General features: G+C 38.6%; 1 protein-coding gene across 1 annotated transcript; it reads left to right on the forward strand.

Moving 5' to 3' along the window:
• On the forward strand, positions 1 to 26,407 carry CHRNA1 (cholinergic receptor nicotinic alpha 1 subunit). Its single transcript, XM_044666493.1, has 9 exons — positions 1 to 86; positions 8,674 to 8,819; positions 8,957 to 9,001; positions 10,120 to 10,229; positions 12,078 to 12,273; positions 13,419 to 13,656; positions 22,190 to 22,413; positions 25,511 to 25,750; positions 26,100 to 26,407. Exons 1-9 carry the CDS (start codon positions 44 to 46, stop codon positions 26,229 to 26,231), a joined length of 1,374 nt encoding a protein of 457 aa, XP_044522428.1. The 5' UTR covers positions 1 to 43; the 3' UTR covers positions 26,232 to 26,407.
• Positions 26,408 to 27,563: the final 1,156 nt, after the last annotated feature.

A 27,563-nucleotide genomic window follows, 5' to 3' on the forward strand; every position in this document is an offset into this window, starting at 1 on the left:
TCCTAAGGGCTGACAGACAGACTCTACAGAGAACACCTAGCCCATGGAGTCCATTCCTGTCCTCTTGCTTCTCAGTCTTTGCTCAGGTAAGTGTGGGAGAGCAGCTTTCTCCTTGGGTTCTTCTGAGGCATATGGGGGAGTTTTAGGGAGCTCTGGGGCAATATCTCTCTTCTTCTAACAAAATATAGAATGATGAATTTTCTAAGCCAGAAACTGGCCTTCTAAATGCCTCCCTAGTATCCATTTAACCAGTTTTTTGCTAAACAATTCTTGTTTCTGTTACTTAATTAAAGTAGAAGTAGAATGGTACAAGATTTTAAAATGTGGAATCTGGTCTCTCTCTAAATAATCTCCTTCATCCCTTAGACTTTTTTATTTCTCTGATTACCAATATTTAATAACCGAACTTCAACCCAATAGGATGAAAACATCTCAAATATTTAAGCCTTTTAGTTTCTTGTGTATATTTATTTCACTAAACAGAATTCTTTTTAACAAGTCCTTCCATTTACTGTTGGGGAATTTAGAAAAGGAAGAGAAAATGATTGACAGATGCATGTGTTGAAGAGATCTATTAATAATTCTAATTCAACTTTCCCTATAATGAGAAAATATCTTGCATTACTAAAGCTCTCTCTAGTAAATAACCCCCTTTCTCCCCTCTCAAAAACATAATCTGCTCACTTTTTCAGGATATTAAAGGCATTGAGGTTTTAAGTTTGAATTGAAACTATAAAACCTTGTACAGCCCTTGACCCACATTCAGCTCTGGAATGTATCACAACATAACAGCTGAAACAGAATCCTAAATCCTGAACTTCCGGTCAAGGGAAATAGGAGATGTTTGTCAAGTCCTTAATATAAAAATTTACTGGAGATGTCTCCTTATCTCAGCCTGTCTAATTCTCCTTTGGCAAATGTAGGCCATTTTGGTGGAAAAACACAAAGTACCTCATTTTTTCAATAGCAAAAGAAAGATCTGGGAGAAATAGACTGAACTAAGATGAGGGAGACCTTGGGAGGCCCAGAACTGATCCAGCTCAATCTGGGCCACGTGGAGTACAGTACTCTCTTCGCTCAATACAATTCCTTGCTTTAGAAGGAAATAAAAGGTCTTTAGATCTCTCAAATTCTGAGGCTATGTCCTAAATTCTATGGCCAGGTATAGAAAATGCTGAAGTATATGAAAATTATTTAGAGATGCTGGCAGAAACAAAATTGGCTAAAGGAGAATTCACATGGGCAATGCTTAAGCAAAAATAATCTATACTTAGCTGTGGAATGTGGTCAGAGGCATGAAGGGACTCACTCCAAGTCAGATAAATACACTGTCAGGGACATACTAATGAATCCAGTTCAATTATATTTGATATCAGAAGAATTTATTAAGTACCTACTGTGTGCCAAGCACTATGCTAAATGCTGTCCTACGGGAATTTACATTCTTCTGAGAGGGAAACAAGACATTCGCAGATTAAAGATGAAATAAATAAAAAAGATATTTCATGAGTGTCACAATAAAAAATGGGGGAATTAGGAAAGATTTATTGTAGGAAATGACCTTTGAACTGATCCATGAAGAAACGTAGGGATCCCAAAAGGTGGCATTGAAGAAAGAGAACATTCCAGGGAGAGAGTCCAATGTGGACCAAGGTGGGAAGGCGGTTGTGATGTTGGGGAACTGGAAAATAGTCAGTTTGACTGGAGTGGAACGTGGTAGGGCAGAAGAAGGATGAAAGAAGTAATGTGTAATTAACCTGGAAAGATAGACTGGAGGCAGTTTGCCAAATGGGGGTGTCAGAAAAATAGTGAGAAGCATTCGTTCAATTACATAGTGATCTATCGACAGTAAATTATGCTTTTGCACTAACTTACTCCCCATTTTATAATACAGGTTGGATATTAGATGCCAGGATGTTCAATAGGATCATTTGCTCAGATTTATGGCTACATTCCCCATTCTAGAATCTTTCATAATCAAAATCCCAGCCAACATCCAGAAAGGCTTATTTCTGTGTGGTCATCATATACGATATCATATGAGTATAGTGATCTTGTCCTAATTATATAACACCTTTGATTCCAATAATTTCAAGATATGATATTTCATCCTTGTCTGATTTGGGGCAGTAACCAATAGTATTTGAAGAAAATATTATTTCAAGAAAATTGAATATTTTTTTTGCCATTATTTCAAGAAAAAGGAAAATGAACCTATGACTTAATGTCTCAGACCAAGCAACTGGAGTGGGAAACAGAATCCCTAAGCCTTAGTCCCCTTTCTGGTCTTCTAGCCTGCCATGTAGAACTAGCTTTCCCAAAGTCACCTACCCTACTTACCGGCCAGGAACAATACTGCTTATAAATAGATGTTGTTCCATAAGTCATAGATTTATCACCGGAAAATCCTGCAAAGGTCATCTAGTCCTACCCACACATTTTACACATGAGAAAACTGAGGACCAGAGTGCTTAAGTGTTTGCTACCACATATCCAATCTGTTGTCAAGTCTTAACATTTCTATCTTCATAAAATCTCCTGTCTACATCTCCTTCTCTGTATTCACACAGCTGCCACCCTGGGGCAGGCGCTCATCATCCCATGCCTGTAATTTTCCAATAGCCTTTAAATTGACCTCTCTGCCTTACGTCTCTCTCCACTTCAATCTATCCTCCACTCAGCTGCCAAAGTAATTTTCTTAAAATGCAGAATTTTTGTTACCTTCCCCCTATCCTTACCCAGACTCAGAAAACTCCAGTTGTTCCATTTCAGGATAAAACACACAATCCTCTGTTGAACTATTAAAAGTCCTTCATTCCCTGGTTCCTTCCTTCTTTGCCAAATTCTTTACACTTAGCTCCCTTCCATGTGCCTTTTGATCCTACTCCATTGGCCTACATGTTCTTCCTCACTCAGAGCAGTCCATCTCCCAGATCTGTGATTTTTCACTGACTGGTCTCCATGACTGCAATGTTTTCCTTCCTCTCCTCTACCTCTTAGTTCTTTGTCTTTCTTAAAGAATCAGCTCAATTCCCATCTTTTGCCAATGGCCTTTCCTTCCCATCCCCTGATCCTGGTGCCTTTCCTTTCTCAATTTACCTCATATTTATATTGTATATGTCTCGTATGTACATCATCATTTTTATGTTTGTTCCCTTAATTAGAATGTGAGAGTCTGGAGGATAAGAGTAATGTCTTTGTATCCCCATCACTTCACAAAGAGTCTGGCACATAGCAAGCACTTAATTATTTATTAATTACTTAATTATTATTACTATGTTAATTACTTATATTGCTTAGGGGGCAGATAGGTGGCACAATGAATAGAGCACTAGGCCTGAAGGCAGGAAGACTCATCTTCCTGAGTTCATATTTGACCTTAGACATCTACTAGCTGCATCACCCTGGGAAAGTCACTTCACCCTGCTTGTCTCAGTTTTCTCATCTGTACAATGAGCTAGAGAAGGATAATGGCAAACAATTCTAGTATCTATGCCAAGAAAAACCCAGATGAGGTCAGGAAGAGTCAGATACAACTTAAAAGTGACTAAACCATAAAAAATACCATCTACTCAGCCAGGAAGGACTGCCCTTATAAACAAATGTTACCATGTGTAATAATAATGTGGAAAGACTGACCGATCGACCACAATAATGAGCATCAACAACAAAGATTTTAGGAATACAATCTCAGCTGCCAAAAAGAATGGGGGGAATTTTAATACTTCTAATTAGCATCTATGCAAGTGTGGACTCTTCAAAAATACACATCTGGAATATTGTCCTAGAAAGAACAGAATATATCTATAGCTTGATAGGAAAAAAACTTCGAGAGGAAAAGGGGAAAGTGACAATTACTACAGGACTATTCTTTGCCTTGACTCGGAATCCTATTCTCTTCTCCTTGAGGGGTAATGATGCTGGTTTTCACCTTTCTTCAGTGACACAGTGAAGATCCTCTGCTCTCCACCATATATTCCTAGCCCCCATGCAACCCCAAGGCAATACCACCATACGAATAGCCTCTTTGAATATCACACTTAGCAATCAAAAAAGCAGGTAAAAATGCTTACCCTGGCTTGCCGGTCCTTCCCATGGCTCAGGGGCCTGGATGACCAGATAACCAAGAAGAAGGGCACATTGCCTCATTCTTTCTGTTCTAAATGACGAGAAGTGTTGTAAAAAGTGAGGGCTATGAAACCCCTCAATAAATCAATAAATTCTCTTTTAAAGTCCCATTGAAATCAAGCAGCTGGATAAGTAGCCTATGTAAGAGCTATTCGGAGTTCACTCTGGGGGCACTTTTCACATCCCTAGAGTCTTAGAGATTAGACATGCTTATGAACATAGATGAAACCATAGGCTTAACACTGAATTATGCTCAAATACAGAATTTTTGCTTTTTTTTCTGAAAATAAAACAAGTGCCAATTTGTACTTGGTATGAAAATGGAAAAGCACTCAGAACTGGTCTAAGGGGCAGCTGGATGGCCCAGTGGATAGAGTTTTGGGCCTGGAGTCAGAAAGACCTTAGTTCAAATCTAGCCTTGGACAATTACTCAATTATATCCTGAGCAAGTCACTTAACCTCTATTTGCCTCCGTTTCCTCATCTATAAAGTTATAATATTGATAACACATACTTTTCAGAGTTGTTTTGAGGATCAAATGAGATGATATTTGGAATAGTGCTTGGCACAGTCCAGGGTACACAGTAAGCACTATATAAATAGTAGCTTTTATTATGCCCGTGAAGCAATGTACCACAGTACTTAGTTACATCCAACAAAACAAACTGGGAAGGAGGAAGTAGATACTGCCTCTATCCCTAAAAATCCAAATCCTTTCCTCACAGCAGGATTGCCAGCCCTGTGAGGAAAGACAATATGTATGTATGCAACTATCTCAGCTCTCCATTCTGAAGAAGCAATTGTTTTAGGCAGTCAGATCAAGGTTAAGGGAGGTATGACAAGATACAATAGACCATTGGCTAAAGAGAAAAGTAGAAGTTCAAAAAGCAAGAAAATCAGAATAAGAGATAAATTTCAACATATTTGACAAAGCAGATGTCTGTCCCAGATGATGCAGAGAGTCTCTGTCTGTTATGCAGATAACTTTTCAAGGACCTGTTGAGCTCCCAGTTTCCATCTTCTAATTTAGGACATCTGTTTCTGCAGATAGCTTGAGGTCTTGGGAAAGAAAATGTGCCCATTTTACTTCTATTAACAAAAAAATAATTGAAAATTCTATGGTGCTTTGAGGTTTGCAAAGCACTGTGTTTCTATGATAAGGTATTTTTATCTTCATTTTATAGATGAGGTACACTGACCAAATTGTGTATGTGATCCTGAATATTACATTGCTGGCTGTTTCAGAACTAAACAAGATGAAGCTATAGGATTAATTATATTATGATAATGTCCTTTGTCATCATTTATGCTTCAAAAAGTAGTTCTGGAACCCATGCCAATAAGGTATATAAGTGTTAAATTTCATAATAATGACCAATATTCGGATGCCTTTTATTAAGGGAATTTTGCTTTCCGTGACAGAGAAAGTTCTAGCAAATTCCTATTTTCATGCCTTTCCATGGCACAGAAGTGCCTGGGACCTTAAAGAACTTTCCAGTGGAGCAGCACAAATTCCAAAATGTCCTACCATACTGGAAAGACTTTAGATCTGAGCCTTGCCACATACTGCATTTGCCATCTGAAAACTAGCCTAGAGGAAAATAGACTCCTGAAAAGTTGGCGACTTCATGATGAAATTGCTCAGGGCATCTCTTGCAACATGGTGGTTTGCACTGGTGGAGATCATAACCCAGGATGAAATTACAAAGTCCTCCAAGTTTGAAGTGACACAAGAATTAACAGCAAACTAGTGTTTAGAGTTTCACAATCTCTTGAGAACTTCCTCTTCTCCGCCTTTTACTCATCTCATATTTCTCAGATGCCTCCCCCCCCACTTTGATCTTCTCCCTCACCAATCCTGGTCTCACATGAAGAGGTAGTCCTTCTCCTCACCAAGACAAGCCTTTTTATAAGCACATATGACCCTATTACATCTCATCTGCACCAGAAGACTGGCTCCTCTATTATCTCAACTCTCACTAATCTTCAATCTCTCCTTGTCTACTGACTGTTTTCCTGCTGCCTATAAAAACACTTATGTCTCCTTTATCCTTAAAAAAAATCTTTCTTGATCTGTCTATCTCTCCTAGTTATGATCATATATTTCTGTTTTGTAGCTATGAATGTCATCTATTGTTGCTGCTTTTCCTCTTTCCTCTCACTTTCTTAACTCCCTATTGCATGTTTTCTGACCTCATCATTTCATTGAAACTGCTTTCTCCAAAGTTACCAATGTATGTGATTTGGGGTTATGGTTTTTAAAAAATTACTCTATTACAAGTATGAATTATAAGGAAATAGGTTTTGAGTAATAAGACTTGTATAAACCAGTGGAATTGCTTGTCAGCTCTGGAAGGGAAGAGGGGAGGGAGAGAATATAAATCATGTAAACATGAAAAAATGTTCTTTTGTGTGTGTGCTTTTTGAAAAAATATTATTTTAAAAATATTTTCCATGTTTATGTATTTCATTTTCTTTCCCTCCCCTCTATCCTCCCCACTCCAGGTTCCAATAAGCACTTCCACTGGGTCATACAAATGTTATCACTTATACCTGTTTCCATGTTATTCATTTTTTGCAATAGAGCAATCTTTTAAAACCAAACCCCCAAACCATATATCCATAAAAACAAATGATAAGTCATTTGGTTTTCTTCTGTGTTTCCACTCCCACCATTCTTTCTCTCAATGTGGATAGCATTCTTTCTCATAAGTCCTTTGGGATTGTCTTGTATTAGCTAAGTCCATTACATTGTATTGTTCCACAATGTTCTGCTCATTTCACTCCATATCAATTTCTGGAAGTTCTTCCAGTTCCTATAGAAATCCTCAAATTCATCATTCCTTACTGCCCAGTAGTATTCCATCACCATCATATACCACAATTTGTTTAGCCATTCCCTAATCACATGGAAAAATATTCTAAAAAAAAATTAAATACTATTGGGGGGGGGGGACCAACAAAGTTACCAATGATATCTTAGTTGACAAATCTAATGACCTTTTAGAGACCTTGTGCTGTGCCCCACCCCCATCCAAGACTGTGTGCCATGCCCCCCCCACAGAGACCTAGTGCCACCCTCCCTCAGGGGCCTTATCTCAGACCGAGGAGGGAGAAAAGGAGGGGAGTGGTCTGAGAGCCTTGCTCGGGGTAGGGAGTAAGCACTTCCATTGGGCTGCTAGGTAGGGTTAGAGAGGCATGATGAAGAGAGGAAGGGAGCAGCTCCACCACGGTCCTTCTGCCTTTTTAGTCACTAACTCTGGTGGGTAACAGTGCATGTGCCCATGGAGAAAGCTCTGTGTGCCATCTTTGGCACATGTGCCATAGGTTCACCATCACAGCTCTAGGTTGTTGAGGAAGTACTATTCTCTTCTATTTGTCTGACTATCCTTCAGTCTCCTCTACTAGATCTTTATCCATCTTTCACCTGCTAACCATGGGAATCCCCAAAGGAAACCCAGGGTTATCTTCTCTTCTTCTATGTTATTTCACTTGGCTATCTCGTCATTGCCCATGGATTCAAGTATCATCTCTATGCAGATGATTCTCAGATCTCTTTGCCTCTCTCCTGGTCTACAATCTCACATCTCCATCTGCCTTTTAAGCATCTCAAATCAGATGTCCTGTAAAGATCTGAAATTCAAATGTCCCAATCTAAACTAATTTGTCTTTTGTCCTAAATGCTAACTCTTCCAAATTTCCCTATTAATTTTGAAGGAAATAACATCATCCTAGACACCCATGCTTGCAGCCTAATTGTCATCCTACACTCCTTGATGCCAGTAACTACCCTCAGTATATATGTGTGTGTATGTATTATGAATATTATATTTTATTTATGAAATTCAAATTTTAAAATAAAATATTAAAATTATACTTAAAATATAAAATTATAATTTTAAAACTAAAATTTTACATTATACTTTAAAATATAAAATTATAATTTTTAAAATATAATTTCTAAAATAATGTTATTTAACTATATTTAACATGGAGCACATAAACATAGTTTCCTATGTATATATTTATATTTGTAGTTATTATATAGTTATTTGCATGTTTTCTTCATTAGATTGTGGGCTCCTTGAAGGCAGGGATTTTTTGTGTGCTTGTTTTTGCCATTCTCTGTATACCCAGGGTTTAGCACTGTGTCTGACACATAGTGAGCACTTAATAAATATTTTTAAATTGGCTGGTTGAATTAGATAATGATTAGCCCTACTTTCATTTTTAGTACTAGGAATCAGTATTATTATTGTCTATCATCACTATCCTGCATATTCAGAAGCCAGCTCTGTTCTACTGCCTTAGTAAGGAATGTCACCTGCCCAAAGGACAACTGTTAAATTCCCACATTACTTTTTGCTGCCTGGGAAGCGACTACCCCAGCAGCTGTTTTCAGAGAATTTAAGGCAGTAAATAGCCTCATTATGGATCACTTTAGCAAGACTACTAGCATGTCATTCCATTAGTCAGTTTCACATCAATTACCCATGTCGGTTCAGTGGTCGGGAGGAATCTGACAGTGTCTTTTGCTTTCTGCAGCTGGTCTCATCCTGGGCTCTGAACATGAAACCCGTCTGGTGGCGAAGTTATTTGAAAACTACAACAGTGTGGTGAGGCCAGTGGAAGATCATCGGCAAGCAGTGGAGGTCACTGTGGGCCTGCAGCTTATTCAACTCATCAATGTGGTATGAGGCATGGAAAACAGGGGCACTCACATGTACTTTGAGTGTATCCTCAGAACCAGTTCACTGCCTCTTCTTCTTCCCCTTTACCTTGCCCATTTCCTCTCCCAAAGTAATGTTGGTTCTTTTTTTTTTCTTAGGATGAAGTAAATCAAATTGTGACCACCAATGTTCGTCTGAAACAGGTAATCCAGAAAGCATTTAGATTATGATTAAGTCCAGTACATTCTCTTGGGTGCAAAGAAAATCAATTTGGAGAAAGAGGATCAGTTGTAAGGAAAATAGGAATCTGGCCCCCTACTTTTATATTACCTCTTTTCATCACTAGGGGATGAATTTTCCCACTGCTCTCTACATATATACAGTAGCCTTGGAGCTGCTGCTACATCTTCTCTGGACCAATAATTTAAAATGTAGCTATTCTTTAAGACTGTAAAGGTGAGTTTGTTTTTTCAATGTGGAAATTAATTGCTGGGCTGGATAATTCTTGGGGATCATCCCATGATGTAATATTTTAGGCTTCTAAGAATTCTTTTGATTTCTAGCACAGAAATTTTAAGCTCCTCTCTAACTTTTTTGGGAATGACAAATTCCCTATCTGCAAATTAAGGAACACTAACTGATATTATCCTGGGTCAGCAAAAATAGACCATATTAAAGAGTCTCCTGGGGAAGAGATTCCCTGTCTTCACTCTCGGCACCAGTTTGGGTTTTCTCCTTCTTCAAACCAATATTTTTATGATGTTGTTGTTTTGAGTTGTTTTTGAGTCATGTCTGACTCTTCATGACCCCATTTGGGGTTTCCTTGGCAAAGATATTAGAATGGTTTGCCATTTTCTTCTCCAGCTCATTTTATAGAGGCCAACAGGGTCAAGTGACTTGCCCAGAGTCTCAGGGCTAGTAAGTATCTAGGTCAGGTTTAAACTCATATCTTTCCAACTCCAGGCCAGGAGCTCTATCCACTGTGCCACCTAGCTGGGGAACTTTTATGTTACCTCATTCCTCTTTGTTGCTATTTAAGTTGACTGGTCATTGATACTGGGTTTGTCTTCAGGACCTGCCATGTCTTCAACAGGATAAATAATCATTCAATATTCTTTTCATAATGCTATTTACTTGAAGAGAATATTCAGTTGATAGTCATTCTAGGTTCTTAAAGTGAAAACTGAATTCTTATTCAAACTCTTTCTTACAGAAGCACAATGTCTGAATGAAAAGTGGCCATCCATAGCTCTTGTCAACATTAGATTCATTTATACTACTGTGAGCAGTGTTTCAACTGGCTAAATTTCTTCTTCTTTAGCAATGGATAGATTACAATTTAAAATGGAATCCAGAAGAATATGGTGGCTTGAAAAAAATTCACATTCCATCTGAAAATATCTGGCGCCCAGACCTTGTTCTCTATAACAAGTAAGCAAAATGGAGAGACCAGAGATTGTTCTGTGGAATCCCAAAACAAAGCCAAAATGCAAAGTCTGCATTTGGCTTTGCACCTGCTAGACTGCTCGGCAATGTTAACATTAAATAAATCTTAAAAAGAAAGGATGAAGTTACCATGCTGGTTGCCATATGGTACATCATGTTATGAATAGTAACCCTGATTGGAGCCAAATTGAACGAGGGTTGGAGGGTGGGAGACATTTAATCCCGAAGAGCTACTGACGAGGTTATGGCAAATGTCCAAAGAACCCAGGCTCTATATACTTGAGTTCCTTGGAATTAAATGCCCTTTCTACCAAAAAGGGCTGAACCAGGGTTGTTATTCATCACAGTCTACACATCATCCCAAGACATTTAGTGCTGTTGATTGCAAAGGATGCCAGAGTTAAACATCCATTCTGCTCCAAATGATGGACTTCATGTTGTGAAATGATAATGTGATTCTAGACATTCAGATATAATGATACATTCATTATCATATGCCCTTCATTTGTCACAAGACGCTCATTTCAGAGAGCATCCCTTTTAGTCTGGAGCATTCAATGTCGGGCTCAAGGATGTAGAGTCTGCCATTATACCACAAAGGACTGGGAAGAGGAGGCTGTGTATTGTGTCATGGCTAGCAGGAAAAGTGGGAAGGGTTATCAAATCAAAAGATGCCCTTTAAAGCAGCCACTCCCCAACTCTAACTTTTTACCACATATTTGCTTATTATCCCTGGATTCCAAGCTCAGCCAAATTACCTAATCATTTATGTAACCTTTGGGGACAAATATGCTGAGATAGCAGGAGAATCTTAGGCAAAGTACTTTTTCCAGTAATAGAAAGAAGCAATTAAAATCCCATGGTGCTCTTGACAAGCTCTATAAACTAACTCAGGGAAAATACGTGCAGGAGGAAATACTGATGTTTTCTCAAGAAAGGAGAAGTTTAGCTTATCTAATACCTCTGCATGCATTGCTTCAGGAGCTACAGATGTGAGCTTCCCTCAGAGGTGACTAACATTTCCAAAACCAGATGACAGTGAGACGTCTGTGATGGAAATACTAGAAACCTTTTGACTTGCAAGCATGGAAATTGGGAGGTAGACAAAAATATAGCATTAAGGAATTCTTATTCCAGTTAACAACAACAAGGCTAAAAGCCTACATTTATATACTGCTTAAGATTTTCAAAGTGACATATGTATGTATACTTATATACACATTCATTTGATGCTCACAAGGAACCCATGAGCTAGCTTCTATAATTACCTTCATCTTACAGATGAGGATATTGAGACTGACAGAAATCAAGTGACTTATCCAGGGTCATATAACAATAAGTGCCAAAGGCAGGATTTCAATTACAACACTATCTCTTGAGATATCTCACATATTGCACATCTGTTTTAATTCTTATGACTTCTTCAAGGTGTCTAAGAAAAAGATTTGGAGATACCAAACTTCAAGAATCTTTTTTTATCATATGTTTCTCTTAACCATTCCTGGGCCTGAAACCACATCATTTCACAATATACAATCCATCATTTGGAGCACAGTGAATGTTTAACTCAGGCATCCACTGCAAACTAAAATTTGTCTTTTTCTAGCCAACTCTTGATTAGCTATGTGAAATGGGCAAAAGGAAGCCCAGGGATGAATGTTAATGAGCAGAAGGGGGAAAATAGCCAGAATCTCCAAAGCCTAGGAGGGGGAAAGGGCCACAGATTGAATAAGTTGTTGTCTATCTCTGCAATTAATGCACTGAAACTTAATTTTAAAGAATCACTTGCTAATTTCCAATCACTATTCCTGTCTGTTCTCTTCTCATTCCTAGTGCCAATGGTGACTTTGCCATTGTCAAGTTCACCAAAGTGCTCTTGGACTACACTGGACATATCACATGGACACCTCCAGCCATCTTTAAAAGCTACTGTGAAATCATAGTTACCCATTTTCCCTTTGATGAGCAGAACTGCAGCATGAAACTGGGCACATGGACCTATGATGGCTCAGTGGTTGCCATTTATCCAGTAAGCAGTGGTTGGAACTGGTGAGATTAAAAACAGGGGATGAGGGAACACAATGCCTTATTTCTTTAGCCAGGGTCAAGGGGAAAATGCAAGGGTCTTTCACAAAATAGCCATCTCCCCGCTGTCCCCTCTCCCACCAGCTCTGAATTATTATTAAAACTAGATAGAGGAGCCTGAAGGTATCCTTTCTACTTAAGCCCCTGGAGCAGAGAACTCCACGCTTATCTCCAGCTAAAGACCTCAGTGGCTACATGGTCACTGGAGAATCTTCATCACTTATTCCTACGCCAATGGCACAACAACAGCCCCTCCCACAAACAATATTCATGGATCTCTAGGGCTACACGTGCTTTCAAGTTCAACATGGAAGAGGTCATCCAAGTGCCATGGATTATTTTTTTAATGCCCAAATAGAGGATGAAGGTTGGACTCTATTGGCTATGTCCACACTGACCCAATATATCACAAAATGGATTAACCCCAGAGAGAGCTTTGTCTGTTAACTTATAATCACACTCAACCATGGGCCATTGTTAAAAATAATAACACTGGGAACAGCTAAGGGACTAGGAGAGTCAGGCCCAGAAATAAGAGATCTTGGGTTCGAATCAGGCCTCATATCCTTCTTAGCTATCACTGGGCAAGTCATTTAACCCCCACCCCTTGCCAGCCATTACTGCCCTTCCATCTTGGAACCAATACACAATATTGATTCTAAGATGGAAGGTAAGTTTTTTGGTTTTTTTTAAATATAGCACTGAATTTGGCATCTGACCAGCTGGTTTCAAGTTCTGGCCTCTGACATTTTCTATCCATGTGACCCATGAAAAGTCATTTAATCTTTTCGAACCTCCATGAAATACTCATATGAAATAATACTGATGTTACCTATTTCACAGGGTCGTTATAACGAAAGCACTTTGTAAGCCTTAAATCGCTATATAAAATGTGAGCTGTATCATGAAAAGCTCAGAGAAATTGAATGGCCTGTTACATAGCTAGTGAGAGGAAGAGCCAGGAGGAAAAGCTAGGCATCTTGCTGGTCAAGCCAGTGCTTCTTCCTTTGGGCCATACACGGTGACATCTTGCCTCTATCCATAGCTATTTTGTTGAGAAGACTTCATATTTCCTTTGCACCCTTCCAGGAGAATGACCGACCTGACCTGAGCAACTTCATGGAGAGTGGTGAATGGGTGATTAAGGAATCGAGGGGCTGGAAACACTGGGTTTTTTATGCCTGCTGCCCTGACACTCCCTATCTGGATATCACTTACCATTTTGTTATGCAGCGTTTGCCTCTCTACTTCATCGTAAATGTCATTATTCCCTGCTTACTCTTCTCCTTCCTCACTGGCCTGGTATTCTACCTGCCTACAGATTCAGGTAGGTACATCTGCTGAGTTTATTTCTGAATATGCTAATTGGTCTCCTGCTGTTATTTCGAGGGAAAGCGACCGAGAGTCATCTTACTGTGTAATATGCCAAAGAATAGGGCTCCCGATCCTTCCTGTGCTAACAAAGAAAGATAGGTAAGTAGACACCAAATTTTCATCCCCTCAGAAAGCATTAGGGCTTATTACAAACTAAGACAGCATTGTTAAGGACAGACATTAAGAAGATGCAGACAAATGGCATGCTTATCAAATATGGAAAAGACAGGAAGCTGAGAGGGATGGCTAATGTGGTAGATGACAGAATTGGTATCCAAATAGATCTTGACAGGCTGGGACAATGTGCTGAATCTAATATGCCAAAACTTAATAGAGATAAATTGAAAATATAGCATTTGGTTCAAAAAGTCAGTCCTGCAAGTATAAGATGGGGAAAGACATGGCTAAAACAGTTTGTGTGAATAGGGCCCATGGGCTTTAATGAACAAGTTTAATATGTCAGTGGTACCACAAGGTAGTTGAAAAAATTAATGTGATCTGAGTCTGACAAAACAAGCAAAGATCCCCGAATGAAGAAGACAATTCTGCATCCTGTCCTGGTTAGATGAAAAGAGTAAAAACAACCCAAGTCACCAGATTCTAGGCAGGACATCTCTGACTCAGATAATAAGTACTCGTGCATCCTCATCCCAGCCCTGGATCACCCTGCCTTCTCAATTACCTATTTTCCTCCTACTCTTTTTTCTCAGTCTAGCCCCTTCTCTTTTCTTTTAGCTACTCAAGGCAGTCCAGTAAATGACAGGAAGAGGGGAAACAGAGAGAGGTAGGAGAGAAGACCACATAGGACATAGAAATAAAATCCCACACATGAAAAAATAAATTAGTCTTTTTTAAACCCTACTCTCCATCTTAGAATCAATTGTTTATTGGTCCTAAGGCAAAAGCATGGCAAGGACTAGGCGGTGGAGGTTAAGTGACCTGCCCAGGGTTACACAGTTAGGAAGTGTCTGAGGTCATATTTGAACCCAGGTCTTCTCATTTCTGGGCCAGGGTCTCAATCCACTGAGCCACCCAGCTGCCCCCCCAAAATTAGTATTTTTAAAGTGATATTTTCATTCTCTTCTCCTCATCCCAGGCTACTTGCTTATACCTGTTACCAAACTCTTCCATTGCTACATTCCCCTGAAAAGTCTTTCTAAAAATGGCCTCAGTAATCTACAGCTTCATTGTCTCACCACACACCCTGGACAGTAGCCCTAATAGATCTATTTGCAGGAGTGAACATTCTTGCCCTTTATATCCGAGACAAATAAACCCACATACTCCCCAGCCGCCAGTTCTTTCCCACATTCTAGCACGGCCAACTCACTTGGCCCCTAGCAGGGAATCAAGCCAGAAATATATTCCACAGGGTACCTTTCAGGGTAGAGAACATGTGTGTGTGTGTGCGTGTGCATGAACAAGTGTGTATGCCAGACTGCTCGCTACGTATTAACAATTTATAACAGACAAGGAAAGATAAACATTTTTAAAAGGAAGTTTTTATGAAAAGAAAACTTCAGATGAAGGGCACTAGAAGTTTACATATGTATACATGGATATATATGTGTAAAATATGTATCAACATATTTGCATGTATATATGTCAAATATAGAATTCCCTCTAAAAAATAATGTTGAGATATGGACTTCTGTCCCTGATCAAAAGCCTGATAGCCAATTTTTCACCAAAATAATGAGAAATGCTATATTTAACTATTTTAATCAACTACTACTGGTACATATGTATTCTTCATGGCATTAAGGTCTTAAAAGTGTGTGTATATGTGTGTGCATGTATATATATATATATATGTGCATTTGTGTGTATATGTAGTATTAGTTCAACTTTCAGGCTTGATCAACAATCACTTTAAGGCTCATGAAGCATTTTTCTCACAGTAAGCCTAGAGGTCGAGAATTCTAATATTATTGCTGATGGGAAAACAGAGGTTCAGAGAGGTTACATACTTCAAGAGTGCTAGTCCTACTGTCTATAAAAATAATAAAACTTATATTAATATGAGACTTAAATTTGAGTCCTACGTAATTTAAGTACTCCTGGATTACTACTATCTCTAATAATAATAATAACATGTTTATATAGGGCTTAAAATTAAATGCTACTTACTAAGTAGTCCTGGATTACTGCTGTCTGTAATAATAATAACAAGATATTTATATAGGTCTTAAAGGTTTATAAAGTACTTCATATATATTATCTCATAACATTCCTATATTATCTCATGACAAACTCAGAGAGGTAGCTTCTACAGGTATTATGATCTCCACTTTACAGATGAGAAAACTGAGGTTCAAAGAAGTTAAAGTATCTGTTACAGTCTCACAGCTGTTAAGTATCACAGGGAGGATTCAAACTCAGTACACAATTCTTATTCTACTTATTTGGGATTCTTGCCTAATTTGTACTTCAAAAGGCCAGAAGATAAAAGCACACTTTCATTTACGTTGTGGAATTAAACCGACTCCTTTGAGAAGATTTAGTTATTGTAATGATTCTTCCAGGAGAATTTTAGGATCATTTCTGGATAGTACCTGGTGGTTAGTGCTTGTCTGCTCTGCCACCATCCCCTCATTGTAAATGTCCCTGTAGCAAAATCAAGCATTTGGTGGTGTCTTTTTTTTAAAGCAGAAGACAACATAGCATGTATATCCTGTTTACAACTTGGTAAAAACATAGGTGCTTACATGAACAAAGCTTGGGAGAGAATGGGCACGTGAAGCCATTCGGTATCTTCCAGAGCCTGGAGTGGGACCATCATGTCACATAGGTCATTCAGGACCAAAATGGTAAGTAAGCTTGTCATCAGCATTGACTACTCCAGGCTGGACGAGGTGTGACCAAGAAATTCAACCTCTCTGAGTTGCCTGCGATCTTACATTGTTCCAAAGTAGCTGCATCTCAAATAAGTAAACCCATTCCCTTCCTTCCCTGTCCTCTCCCAGCAGGCCCTGCTCTCTGTTTATTAAGAAGGCATTTCAAGACAATAGGACATCCTGTCTTGTGAAATTGGGGACCTTCTCTCTTCAAGAAGCATGACTTAGGGTCCTGCCAACCCCACCCACTTTCCAAACACTCCAGAGCCAGTAGGAAAACAGGGAGGGAAAAATTTCAAGAATTCAACTGAAAACATGGGCTGGAAATTTCCAAGGACGTGGGCTGGGGTTTCAACATAAAGCACTAGTTAGTAATCAAATTCAATTGGATTAGAAGCAAGCCAGACACTTGAGAAAGATAATAACAATAACAGCTCTTGCACGCACACACATACACGCACACACATGAACACACATGCATGAATGCACACACACAAACACAGAGCACAGTAACTATGTGAGCGCATATCTGCTCACTGCAAAAGCCCTGACAAGCAGGAGAATAAAATGATTCTAAGGAAGCAAGCTAAAGAAAGTAGAAAGGGTGGTTGTTATGTAACATATATTATTAATTATCTCTGCTTTATAAATAAGGAAACTGAGGCAGATAGAGATTAAGCGTCTTGCCCAGGCTCACAGGGCTAATAAGTGTCTAAAGCAAGATTGGAACTTGGTTTTCCTGACTCCAGATCCAGTTCTTTCGCCACTGGACCATCTCACTGTATCAGGACTTAGTCAGGATGTCTACAAGGATTCTCTAGGCTCATAGTCAAAGCCATTTAACATCATAGGAATTGTCACAACTTATATTCCACTCAAAACACCTTGGAGAACCCCAGCACAGCCTCCAAAGTCTTTATGAGACATTACATTAAGTCCTTAGTGGGAGCAATATTCATTGTGTTTACTGAAGTAAATTCTTTTCCTATAGATGTGTGAGTATTACATATGTAAGGAAATATCTATATATGTATAAAGGCATATATATGAGCCATCTAGGTGGCACAGTGGATAGAAAGCTGGACCTGGAGTCAGAATTGACCTGAGTTCAAATCTTCCTTCAGTTTCTTATTAGCTGTGTGTCCCTAAGAAACTGTCTGAGATTTTTTTCCCAATCTGTAAAATGGGGATAATTATAAAAACTAGCATTCATATAGTGCTGTCAGATTGGCAAAAGGCTTTACAAATGCTATTTTATTTTATCCTTCTGATGATCCTTGGAGGTAGGTGCTCATATTATCTATCCATGCCCCAACTAGATGCCTCTAAGATTAGAACTTGCCTCACAGGGTTATCATTTGAATCAAATAAGATAATTATGAAAAAGGCTTTGTAAGCATTAAAATGCTACATAAATTGTGCATGTTATTAATGGATAGATGTGTCTCTGGCCATAACATCCTATATTATTTGGAGTGTTTGGCATCAGTCGTTTCAGTCATGTGCAACTTTATATGGGCCCATTTGGGGATTTGGGTCTTTCTTGGCAAAGATGCTAGAATGTTTTTGCCGTTTGCTTCTTTAGCTCATTTTTACAGATGAGGAAACTGAGGCAAGCATAGTTAAGAATTTGCCCAAGGTATCACACAGCTAAGATGTATCTGAGACCAGATATACATACATACATATATACATACATACATACATACATACATACCTATATATGCCTTTACTTTCTCTCTTAGTAATAACTCTAAGTCAAAAGGGCAAGGACTAGGCAATCAGGGTTAAGTGACTTGCTCAGAGTCACACAACTGGGAAGTGTCTGAGGCCAGATTTGAACTCAGGAAGATAAGTCTTCCTGACTCCAGGCTTGCAGCTCTACCCACTATGCCATCTANTCAGGAAGATAAGTCTTCCTGACTCCAGGCTTGCAGCTCTACCCACTATGCCATCTATCTGACCTTTAGGTTGTATTTGAACTCAGGTCTCCTTGACTCCAGACCCAACACTGTATCCACTGCATCACCTAGCTGCCCTCATACCACCCTTATAATATGCTCAAATATTTTGCACTCATAAGCTAAGTAGAATCAAGTCTAATAATTACTTGAATGGGAGACCCCCTGGGAATACTGGATGCTGTAGGCCAGTGATGGGGAACCTTTTAGAGACCGAGTGCCCAAATTACAGCCCTCACACCACATGAGAGCCCCGTGCCTTACCCCAGACAGGGGAGGGAGTAAGCACTCCCATCAGGCTGGTGGGCAGAAGGACAGGTAATGTGAGAAATGTCCTCAGACATGTGTAGAGAAAGGGAAGGGAGCAGCCCCCCCCCCAGCACATGTGCAATAGGTTTGCCAACACAGGTATAAGCTTAAGAGAGAGTCAGCATCCTTAGTGATTAAAAAGCTGGCCTTGGCATCAAGAAGACCTAAATTCAAGCCTGTATCTGCCCCATACTGGCTGAGTGACTTTAGGTATTCAGTTTAAATCTCAGTGCCCAAAGGTAACTCTCTTGGATTATAAATTGCAGAACAAGTACCAATTTGCACTGGTAGAGGGGAGTTGCTTTGCTGGGATTTCTCTACACAATGAAATTATAGGTGTGAAAAAAATAGAGAGAGACATTGATATGTGTATACATATACACATATAATATGTAAATATGGTATTTTATAGTTATGTATTATTTATTTTATTGATCATATATTATTATATAAGATATAATTTATTGTATGTATGTATACACACTCACATATACATGGGAAGCAAAGTTGATATGTCTTTCTGCTATGCTCAAGATTGGAATCTATTTTCTCAAAATTGGCTAGGCACTGTTCATTTGCATACTGCCTATCTTAAGTGCTATAAATAATGAGAGAAGGAACTATAGTTTCACCAGCGTGGGGAACTCCTAATATGGGAACTCCCTTCACCAACACAACTGGCAACCAATCTACAACTTGGTAGAAAAGTCCTAGAGTTTCACCTGAGGCATATAGAGGGTTAAGTGATTTCCCCAGGATAATACAACTTATAATTAGCATAAGGAAGATTCAAAACCAGGTCTCCCTGACTCCATGCCCTCCATTCTATCTAGTATACCAGATTATCTCTATCATAATAGCATGGCATACATTAAATACAATGCAATTGTAACTATGTGATGGTCATAAGTACGAGGATGTAATAGTAGAGCACTACCAGGGCAGGTCACTGAAAGTGAAGAAGAACCCAGCTTTATTTTACCACCTGAGCATCTGTGAAGAAGGCAGGCTAGGAGAAAAAATGCTATGGACAAAATAAATTAGGTATGTTCTTTTCCAAAACTGGCATTCATATAGACCTCACTTCATAAAAACATGAAAAAAACTAGTCCCACAATTCCCTTGTTGCCTTATGTCTTTGAAAGCTGTACACAGGTGCATTTGTAGTTCATGGGCTCGGCCAAGCAAGAGTGTCACTCAAAGCTTAATGCTGGGCGGCTGAGTACTGTGCTTATCAGCAACTTGTCATTAAAAAGTTTTCCCTGGCATTATCCAAGAGTAGCAGTATATGAGCTCAGGTAATTACTATAGACACACATCTGCTAGCTGCAAAAGCCCCAAGGAATGGGGGAACAAAATGTTTCTAAGGAAGCAAGCAGGTCAAAGAAAAAGGCAGAAAAGGTGATTGTCTAATTAATTGTATGCCAGTGGAAGGTACCAGGCAAGGAAGGTAAGAAAGCAAAGAGTTTGCAAAAAATATGAAGAGCCCAAGGAGCCCAGGAGGAAGGCCCCACCAACTGGTGGATTATCATCTTTCTGATCGCCCATTAAGCATTCGTATCCCCTAAGGCTCTATATTGGACCTTCTTTTTTGCCATCTTTTGACAACTCATCAACTCTCATAGTTACAGTTATGATTCCTTTGCTAAACATTCCCTTTTCTATTCAGTCAGCCTGTTATTTCCTCAATTCAATAAAAATTTATTGAGTACCTAATATATTATTATGGTAAATTCCTTAATGGCAGGGACTTACATCCCCAACCACCAGCACAATGCCTGACCTTAAGAAATGCTTAAAAAATATTTGAATAGAATTAATCATCTCCAAGATACTGTAGTATTTTCATTTCACTGGGCAGCTAAGTGGTAAAGTGGATAGCACAGTGGGCCTGGAGTCAGGAAGACCTGGGTTTTAATTTTACCTCAAATATTTACTAGCTGTGTAACCCTGGACAAGAGAAAAAAGTGCGCTAAAGGATGGTAGTATATGGGATTTTTAAAGGGAAAAAAGTGTATAGAGTTAAAAAAAAAACTTTTCTAACCTATGAAAAACTCTAAATAAAAGAAGTTATGGAAAGACAAATCCCTCCACAGCAGACAAGAACATTTTTTTAAATTACTAATAAGGTCCAAAGATCTCCACTTGTCCAATATGTAATTGTGGGAATATCTTTCACATATGGGCTAGACTCAATAGTAATGAGATCCTTTCCAACTATTAAAGTGTGTCATTTTGGGGGTGTCAGAAGCTCTACTAAAAATAAGGATACACATAACTTCAGGGGTAGAGGAAAAGGAGGCCTTCTTGGCATGGTCAAATCATCATTTTGCTAAGCTCCTTCTTTATAATAATACTAACTAATAATAAGTTATATTAATATATAATAATAAGACTCTGCAAAATAATACTCAGGGATAGGTATTACATAGATTGTTATTCTTATTTTACAGATGAGGAAATCGAGGCTTAGAGAAGCTAAATAATTTGCCCAGGGTCACAGTAAATGTCCCATTCCCTTTACATCTGTCCAAATTTATTCCAAATGTTCAGTTCCTGACTCCAACTGTTATTCTCTTTCCATTATATTACTTTAAAGATCTGTGCTTCTTCTCCATATGTAGGAAGAAAGAAACAGAATCACCATGACTATTTGTTTTATATCCAATGCCTTGATTTGCCCCAGTTTGCAAAGGAAAAACTATTTTCATAGGTGAATTAGCACCCTAGCAAATTTTATAGTATCTTATTAAGAACAAGAGAAAAGTTCCACAAAGGAAGATATTTGGGGACCTCTAAGCTAAAAATCATCTTGGCAAAGTTTTCCTTGGAGGTCCAAAACTTAAATATAGGCCACTTTCATTGTCACTGTTCAGCTGTTTCAGTCATGTCCAACTTTTCATGACTCCATTTGGGATATATTCTTGGCCAAGTTATGTGAGTGGTTTGCTATTTCCTTCTCCAGCTCATTTGTTCAGATGAGGCAAACATGGTTAAGTGACTTGCCAAGGGTCACCCAGCTAATAAGTATATAAGAATAGATTTAAAATCAGAAAGATGAATTTTCTTGACTTTGGTCTGGCACGTTCTCCACTGTGCCTCCTAGCGGCCCCGCACCATCTACTATAGCCCTTAGTCAGAATGAATAAGTTAATTAATCTATAACCAAATGGTCTAAAATTAATAATTTGACAAACTGACCTAGACTCAACAGTCTTATTAAGACAGTGTTATAGGGAAAGTAGAAGAAATTCAAATCAAGTTTTTCTTTGTATATGACAATTACCAGAGATCTATGAAATCCTACTCTGAATCAATTTCTTCTTACGATTATAATTTAAACTTCTGTGTCATTGTCTCTCTTTCATTTTTCTTTCAGGGGAAAAGATGACTCTGAGTATTTCTGTCTTACTTTCTTTGACTGTGTTCCTCTTGGTTATTGTGGAGCTGATCCCCTCCACTTCCAGTGCAGTGCCCTTGATAGGGAAATACATGTTGTTCACCATGGTATTTGTCATTGCATCAATCGTCATCACAGTGATAGTCATCAACACTCACCACCGTTCTCCAAGTACCCATGTAATGCCTGAATGGGTGAGGAAGGTGAGTGGAGTTATTTCCAAAAATCTAGTATTGAGTATCAGAAGGATGCTCATTCATGATGGCTATCTTTAAGTCCAAAATAATGTATCAAAGCTGATAGAATTCTGATACTAAAAGAGCCAAAAATTCTTTCTCAGTTTATCTTTGTAAGAGCCCCTTTTCACTTCTTTCTCAACATAATTAAAACATGTAATATACATCTTAGAGAGAGAGAAAATATGAGTTGAAAATTCCACCTTAATTACAACCTTAAAGAATCTTTCTTATTAGAAATGATTAAATATCCCTTCTCTTCCTACCCACAAGTTGTGAAATTTTTGAAATAACTTTTTACTATCATCTTCTTGGTAGAAACCAATACATTTCTGCTGAAGGGACCACCTGGTCTGGGGTTGAGGCAAGAAGTAGGTGGAATTTCTCTATGAAAAGACAAGGCGAGGTGCGCAGGGATCAGCATGGTGACAAGAAGTCAGGGGCCACCAGAGAATGGTTCTATATAGGAGGCCTCACAATGGAAGACAGTCAAAGATGTTAATTAAGGTTACAGGGAGTTTGGAAGTAGTGAACAGTTTGAACTTGCAAATTTTTGGCAGATTTTATTGACATCTTTTATTTCTACATTGCCTAGATTTCCCCTTATATCTCTTCTACTTCCCATATCATGTAGATTTAACATAAGATGATCTTTTTAAAGCATTTTGCCCACCTTAAAGGCACTATGGAAATGTCAGTTAATATTATTGTTGACATACAATATATTCAAAGATATGGAGGAATCATGGAGTCATGGATAGACTAGTGATGTCAAACTGAAATAGAAATTAGGGTCGTGGAACCATCCCTGTGGGCCATATATTAACATAGAAAATCACATACTATCATTATCAATGTTCTATTGCATTTTTATTATTTGTTAATTTATTTATCATTATTTTTGTTTATATTTTGATCATTTTATTTATATATTTGTTTATATATACATATACAACATTTATTGTCAAATTTTTGATGTACTTGTTATTTATTTATATGGCCCAACTGGACCATAGTTTGGAGTGTTGCCAGCTGCACTGCTGCTGTGGACAATGTGTTCGCCACTTCTGGAATCAGACTTGAAGCCAAGAGAACCTAGATTAAGATCCCTCTCTACCACATCCTAGCTCTGAAATCACTTAACCTCACAGAGCTCTAAGCAACTCTCACAGAACATAAGTGAGCAAAAAGGGGGCTAACCTGCATTGGGAAATAGAATTTCATGACCCAAGAGTTCCCCAAACTGTTCATCACAGATCACATCCTGATCCGTGCATGTTGGACTAGATCTGTGATTTCATTGGAACTGGAAACTTCCAATAAGAAAAAACCCTCAAACTAGTGCTGGGCAGCACCCTCTCTGCAATTTTTATTAGAAACTTGCCAGAACCATTAAGATATAAGGCTCTCAGCACCACCCAACTGGACTGCACCAGAAGAGAAACTTGAATTCAGATCAGGCCAATTCTCTAGCCTTTAAATGCACAAAATCTCTTTAAGTCTGTATACAGGGATAGCTAGGTAGCACCTAGAGTCAGGAGGACCTGGGTTCAAAGCTGGCCTCAGCTATTTCCTAGCTGTGTGACTCTGGGCAAGTCACTTAACCCCATTGCCTAGCCCTTTCCACTCTTCTGTCTTAAAATTGAAACTAAAACAGAAGGTAAGGGTTTTAAAGGGGGGGAGCCTATGTGCATTATATTTCAGTAATAACAACAATTAATAATAATCAATGTTCTTACAATGCCTTATATGTATATATACATATATGTATGTGTGTGTATATATATATATATACAAATAAAATTTCTTTTGATTCTTCTATAATTTTTATTTGGGCTATATGACACCTTTTCCTCAAAGAGATCAAAATTCTCCTGGTGCCAAATCCTGCTACTCATTTTAAAATGAAGCAGGAGAAAGAACAGAGAGAGAAGTGATTAGAATGCACCAAAGAATATGCGAAGACATTGGGGAGAAGGTTAAGGATACCAGGAAACAGCCTCTACAAACCTCAAGCAGAAAGTAAACAAGTAAACAAGCAGGTATTCAGTATTTCAAGGAGAGCGTTGAGGATTTTTAGGATACCTCAGGTCATTGTCACAGGCTGGACTGCATTCCAGGCCATCTATCACTCTTAGACTTTATGATTGTTCAGTTGTTTAATAGTGTCTGACATTGTGATTTCACTTGAAGTTTTCTTGGCAAAGGTACTAGAGTACTTTGGCAGTTCCTCCTCAGTTCATTTTACAGATGAGAAAACTGAGGCAAATAGGATTGAGTGCCTTTTCCTAAGTCATACAGCTAGTGTCTGAAGCCAGATTTGAACTCAGAAAGATGGGTCTGCCTGCCTCCAGACCTGGCACTTTATCCACTGCAATACCTAGCTGCCTCCAAGACTTCATTGCTTCCAACTATTTCCACCCTTAACATTCCATTCATCCCAGAGGACCCCCCCCAAGAAATGGGAGCAGCTTCCCTTATAGACGTGTCCACATTCACATGACATTCCAGTGATATTTCATCTTGTGTGGATTTTGTGAGTAGTGTCTGTAATGCTGATGCTTTTCTTGCATCTTTTGTGGGGCCGTTACTGTACATAGCAACCAACTGGAGGTGGGATTTACTTTGTTTTCCTTGTCTTAGAAACATCCTTAACATACAAGATGGGGAAGATCTAAATCTGGATCTTTTACATGAAGGAATTTTAAAAAGTGCTAAAAAACTAAGCATCCTGGGGTTTTCTGACAGAACCACACCAGAATCCAAATGAATTATGTCTCTTTTTATGGCACATAAAGGGATTTTGTTGGAGTTGGGGTGCCAGAGTATTAAAATACTCTCTAGAATATTCATACAGCACTTTTTCTCAATAAAAAGAAATGGGAGAAACCCAGTGGAAGTCTGAGTTAGCAGGCCTTTCCGCAGAACAGATTCCCTCCAGTGGCAAGCATATTAAATTGCAGAACATCATTGTTAACTGTGACATTCTGTTCATCCCCAGAGTCATTTCAGAGGGGTCATTTCTGATACAATCTTTTAAAGGAGAATATTTTTCCCCTTTTAGGTTTTCATTCACACCATCCCAAATGTCATGTTCTTTTCGACAATGAAACGTCCATCCAGAGAAAAACAGGAGAAGAAGATTTTTACTGAGGATATTGACATTTCTGAGATTTCTGGGAAATCAGGACCCCAAACCATGGCCTTCCATTCTCCTCTCATCAAACATCCTGATGTGAAGAGTGCCATTGAGGGAGTCAAATACATTGCAGAAACCATGAAATCAGAGCAAGAATCTAATAACGTAAGCACTATAGTTTGAGAGTTTAAAAATGATTCATTTATATTTGTGGATGGATAGATTAGGCTTAGTAGACAGTTTGGGTTTCAGGAATATAATAAAAAATTTTCATGACATTTTTACATTTGAGAGCTCAGAAGACATATATTAAAAGTCACACATTTGTAAATAAGGGATAACAATTGTTGTCAACTAATAATTGTTGAGTGCTTTGAAATCTCCAATTAAATAAAAAGAGCTCTGCAAGAAGCATTAAATGACACGAGGTCTGCTAAACCATTGATCATAGGAAGACCAGATCAGTAATTATTTTAAAGATTCTCTATTCTAACACTTTCTTCCTCCATCATAGGCTGCTGAGGAGTGGAAGTTTGTGGCAATGGTCATGGATCACCTTCTCCTCGGTATCTTCATGCTGGTGTGTATTATTGGAACCCTGGCTGTGTTTGCTGGCCGGCTTATTGAGTTAAATCAGCAAGGATGAATATGAAAGCTGAGCTCCTCCAGCAGAGGAGGAAGAAGGAGATAGAAGAGAAGAAATTACCTAACTTCGAACACTCTCATTTACTTAATATTTCATTTATCTTTCCTTAACTCCCATTGTACCCAAACAGGAGAGTGAGAATTTTTCAATAAATGTACCTGGACCTTAAAAAGAAATTACAATTCTAATTGGCATACTAAATCTCTCTGCTGAAGACAGTCATTTAGAGTTTAAAACACACACACACACACACACACACACACACACACACACACACACACACACACACACCCTTAAAGTTGAGAAATGGGGAAGGACTTTGCTTGTGACATTATTCAAAAGCCAGTCTCTAATTGGCTGTCAGGTTCCTCATTTGTATAAATCAAATGTTTCATATAAATGGTCATAGTTCCATTTATATAAAACATTTGATTTACGCAAGTCAGTGCATAGTAGAAGTCTCTGAAGAAAAACTTCCCTGGGAGGATTCAAGAATAATTATGGAAGAAGGAAGTTATCAAAGTCCACAAAGTCAGACTTTCATTTTTTCTCCTTTCCTATCCTCACAGACTTAAAGCTGAACCCAGAAAAATCCTCCCTGGTCCTTCAAAATATCTGGTCTGGGTTTCATTGTACCTATTTTCTTTTCATTTAACCTACAGAAAATAAAGGTTAAAGAGTTTTGCTAAGGAATTAAGAGAAGAAATAGAAACAAACAAAAAGGACAGGAAAACTGGATTTTTGCTCCTGATCTAACCCTATGGCCAAGCCAATAGTCATTCATCAGAACCTTAAGTACTTATGTCCCAAACTGTTGTGGTTCAGTCATTTTCAGTCACATCCAACTCTTCATGACCCAGTTTGTGATTTTATTAGAAAAGGTATTAGAGCGGTCTGCCATTTCCTTCTCCATCTCATTTTACAGATGAGAAATTGAAGCAGAGTTAAGTGATTTGTCCAGGATCACAGAGCTAGTAAGTGTCTCAGGCCAGATTTGAACTCAGGAAGGTGAGTTTTCCTGACTTCAGGCCTGGCACTCTATTCGCTGTGCCCCTTTGAGTGTAGGAGAAGTTCAAAGAGGACTAGTACCTCTGGCGTGAAGGTTTGCTGAGCCATTTTCAGGACCGTTCATCCACCTTTGGTGTATACCTTTTACCCCACTCACCTGTGGCTCCAAGAAGCTGTTGCAGGCCAGCAGCCATGTCCTAGTAAAACCATCTGAGTTAAACCAAGTTGAGAGTTCTCTATAGGTCTCAGACCAGTCTGTATTAGGGAGGATTTCTTTGCCAAACATTTAAAGACCTCCCCTTGTGGAACAAGCAGATGAGAACA

Source organism: Gracilinanus agilis, chromosome 3 (assembly GCF_016433145.1).
Source record: "Gracilinanus agilis isolate LMUSP501 chromosome 3, AgileGrace, whole genome shotgun sequence".
Classification (NCBI taxonomy): Eukaryota; Metazoa; Chordata; class Mammalia; order Didelphimorphia; family Didelphidae; genus Gracilinanus; species Gracilinanus agilis.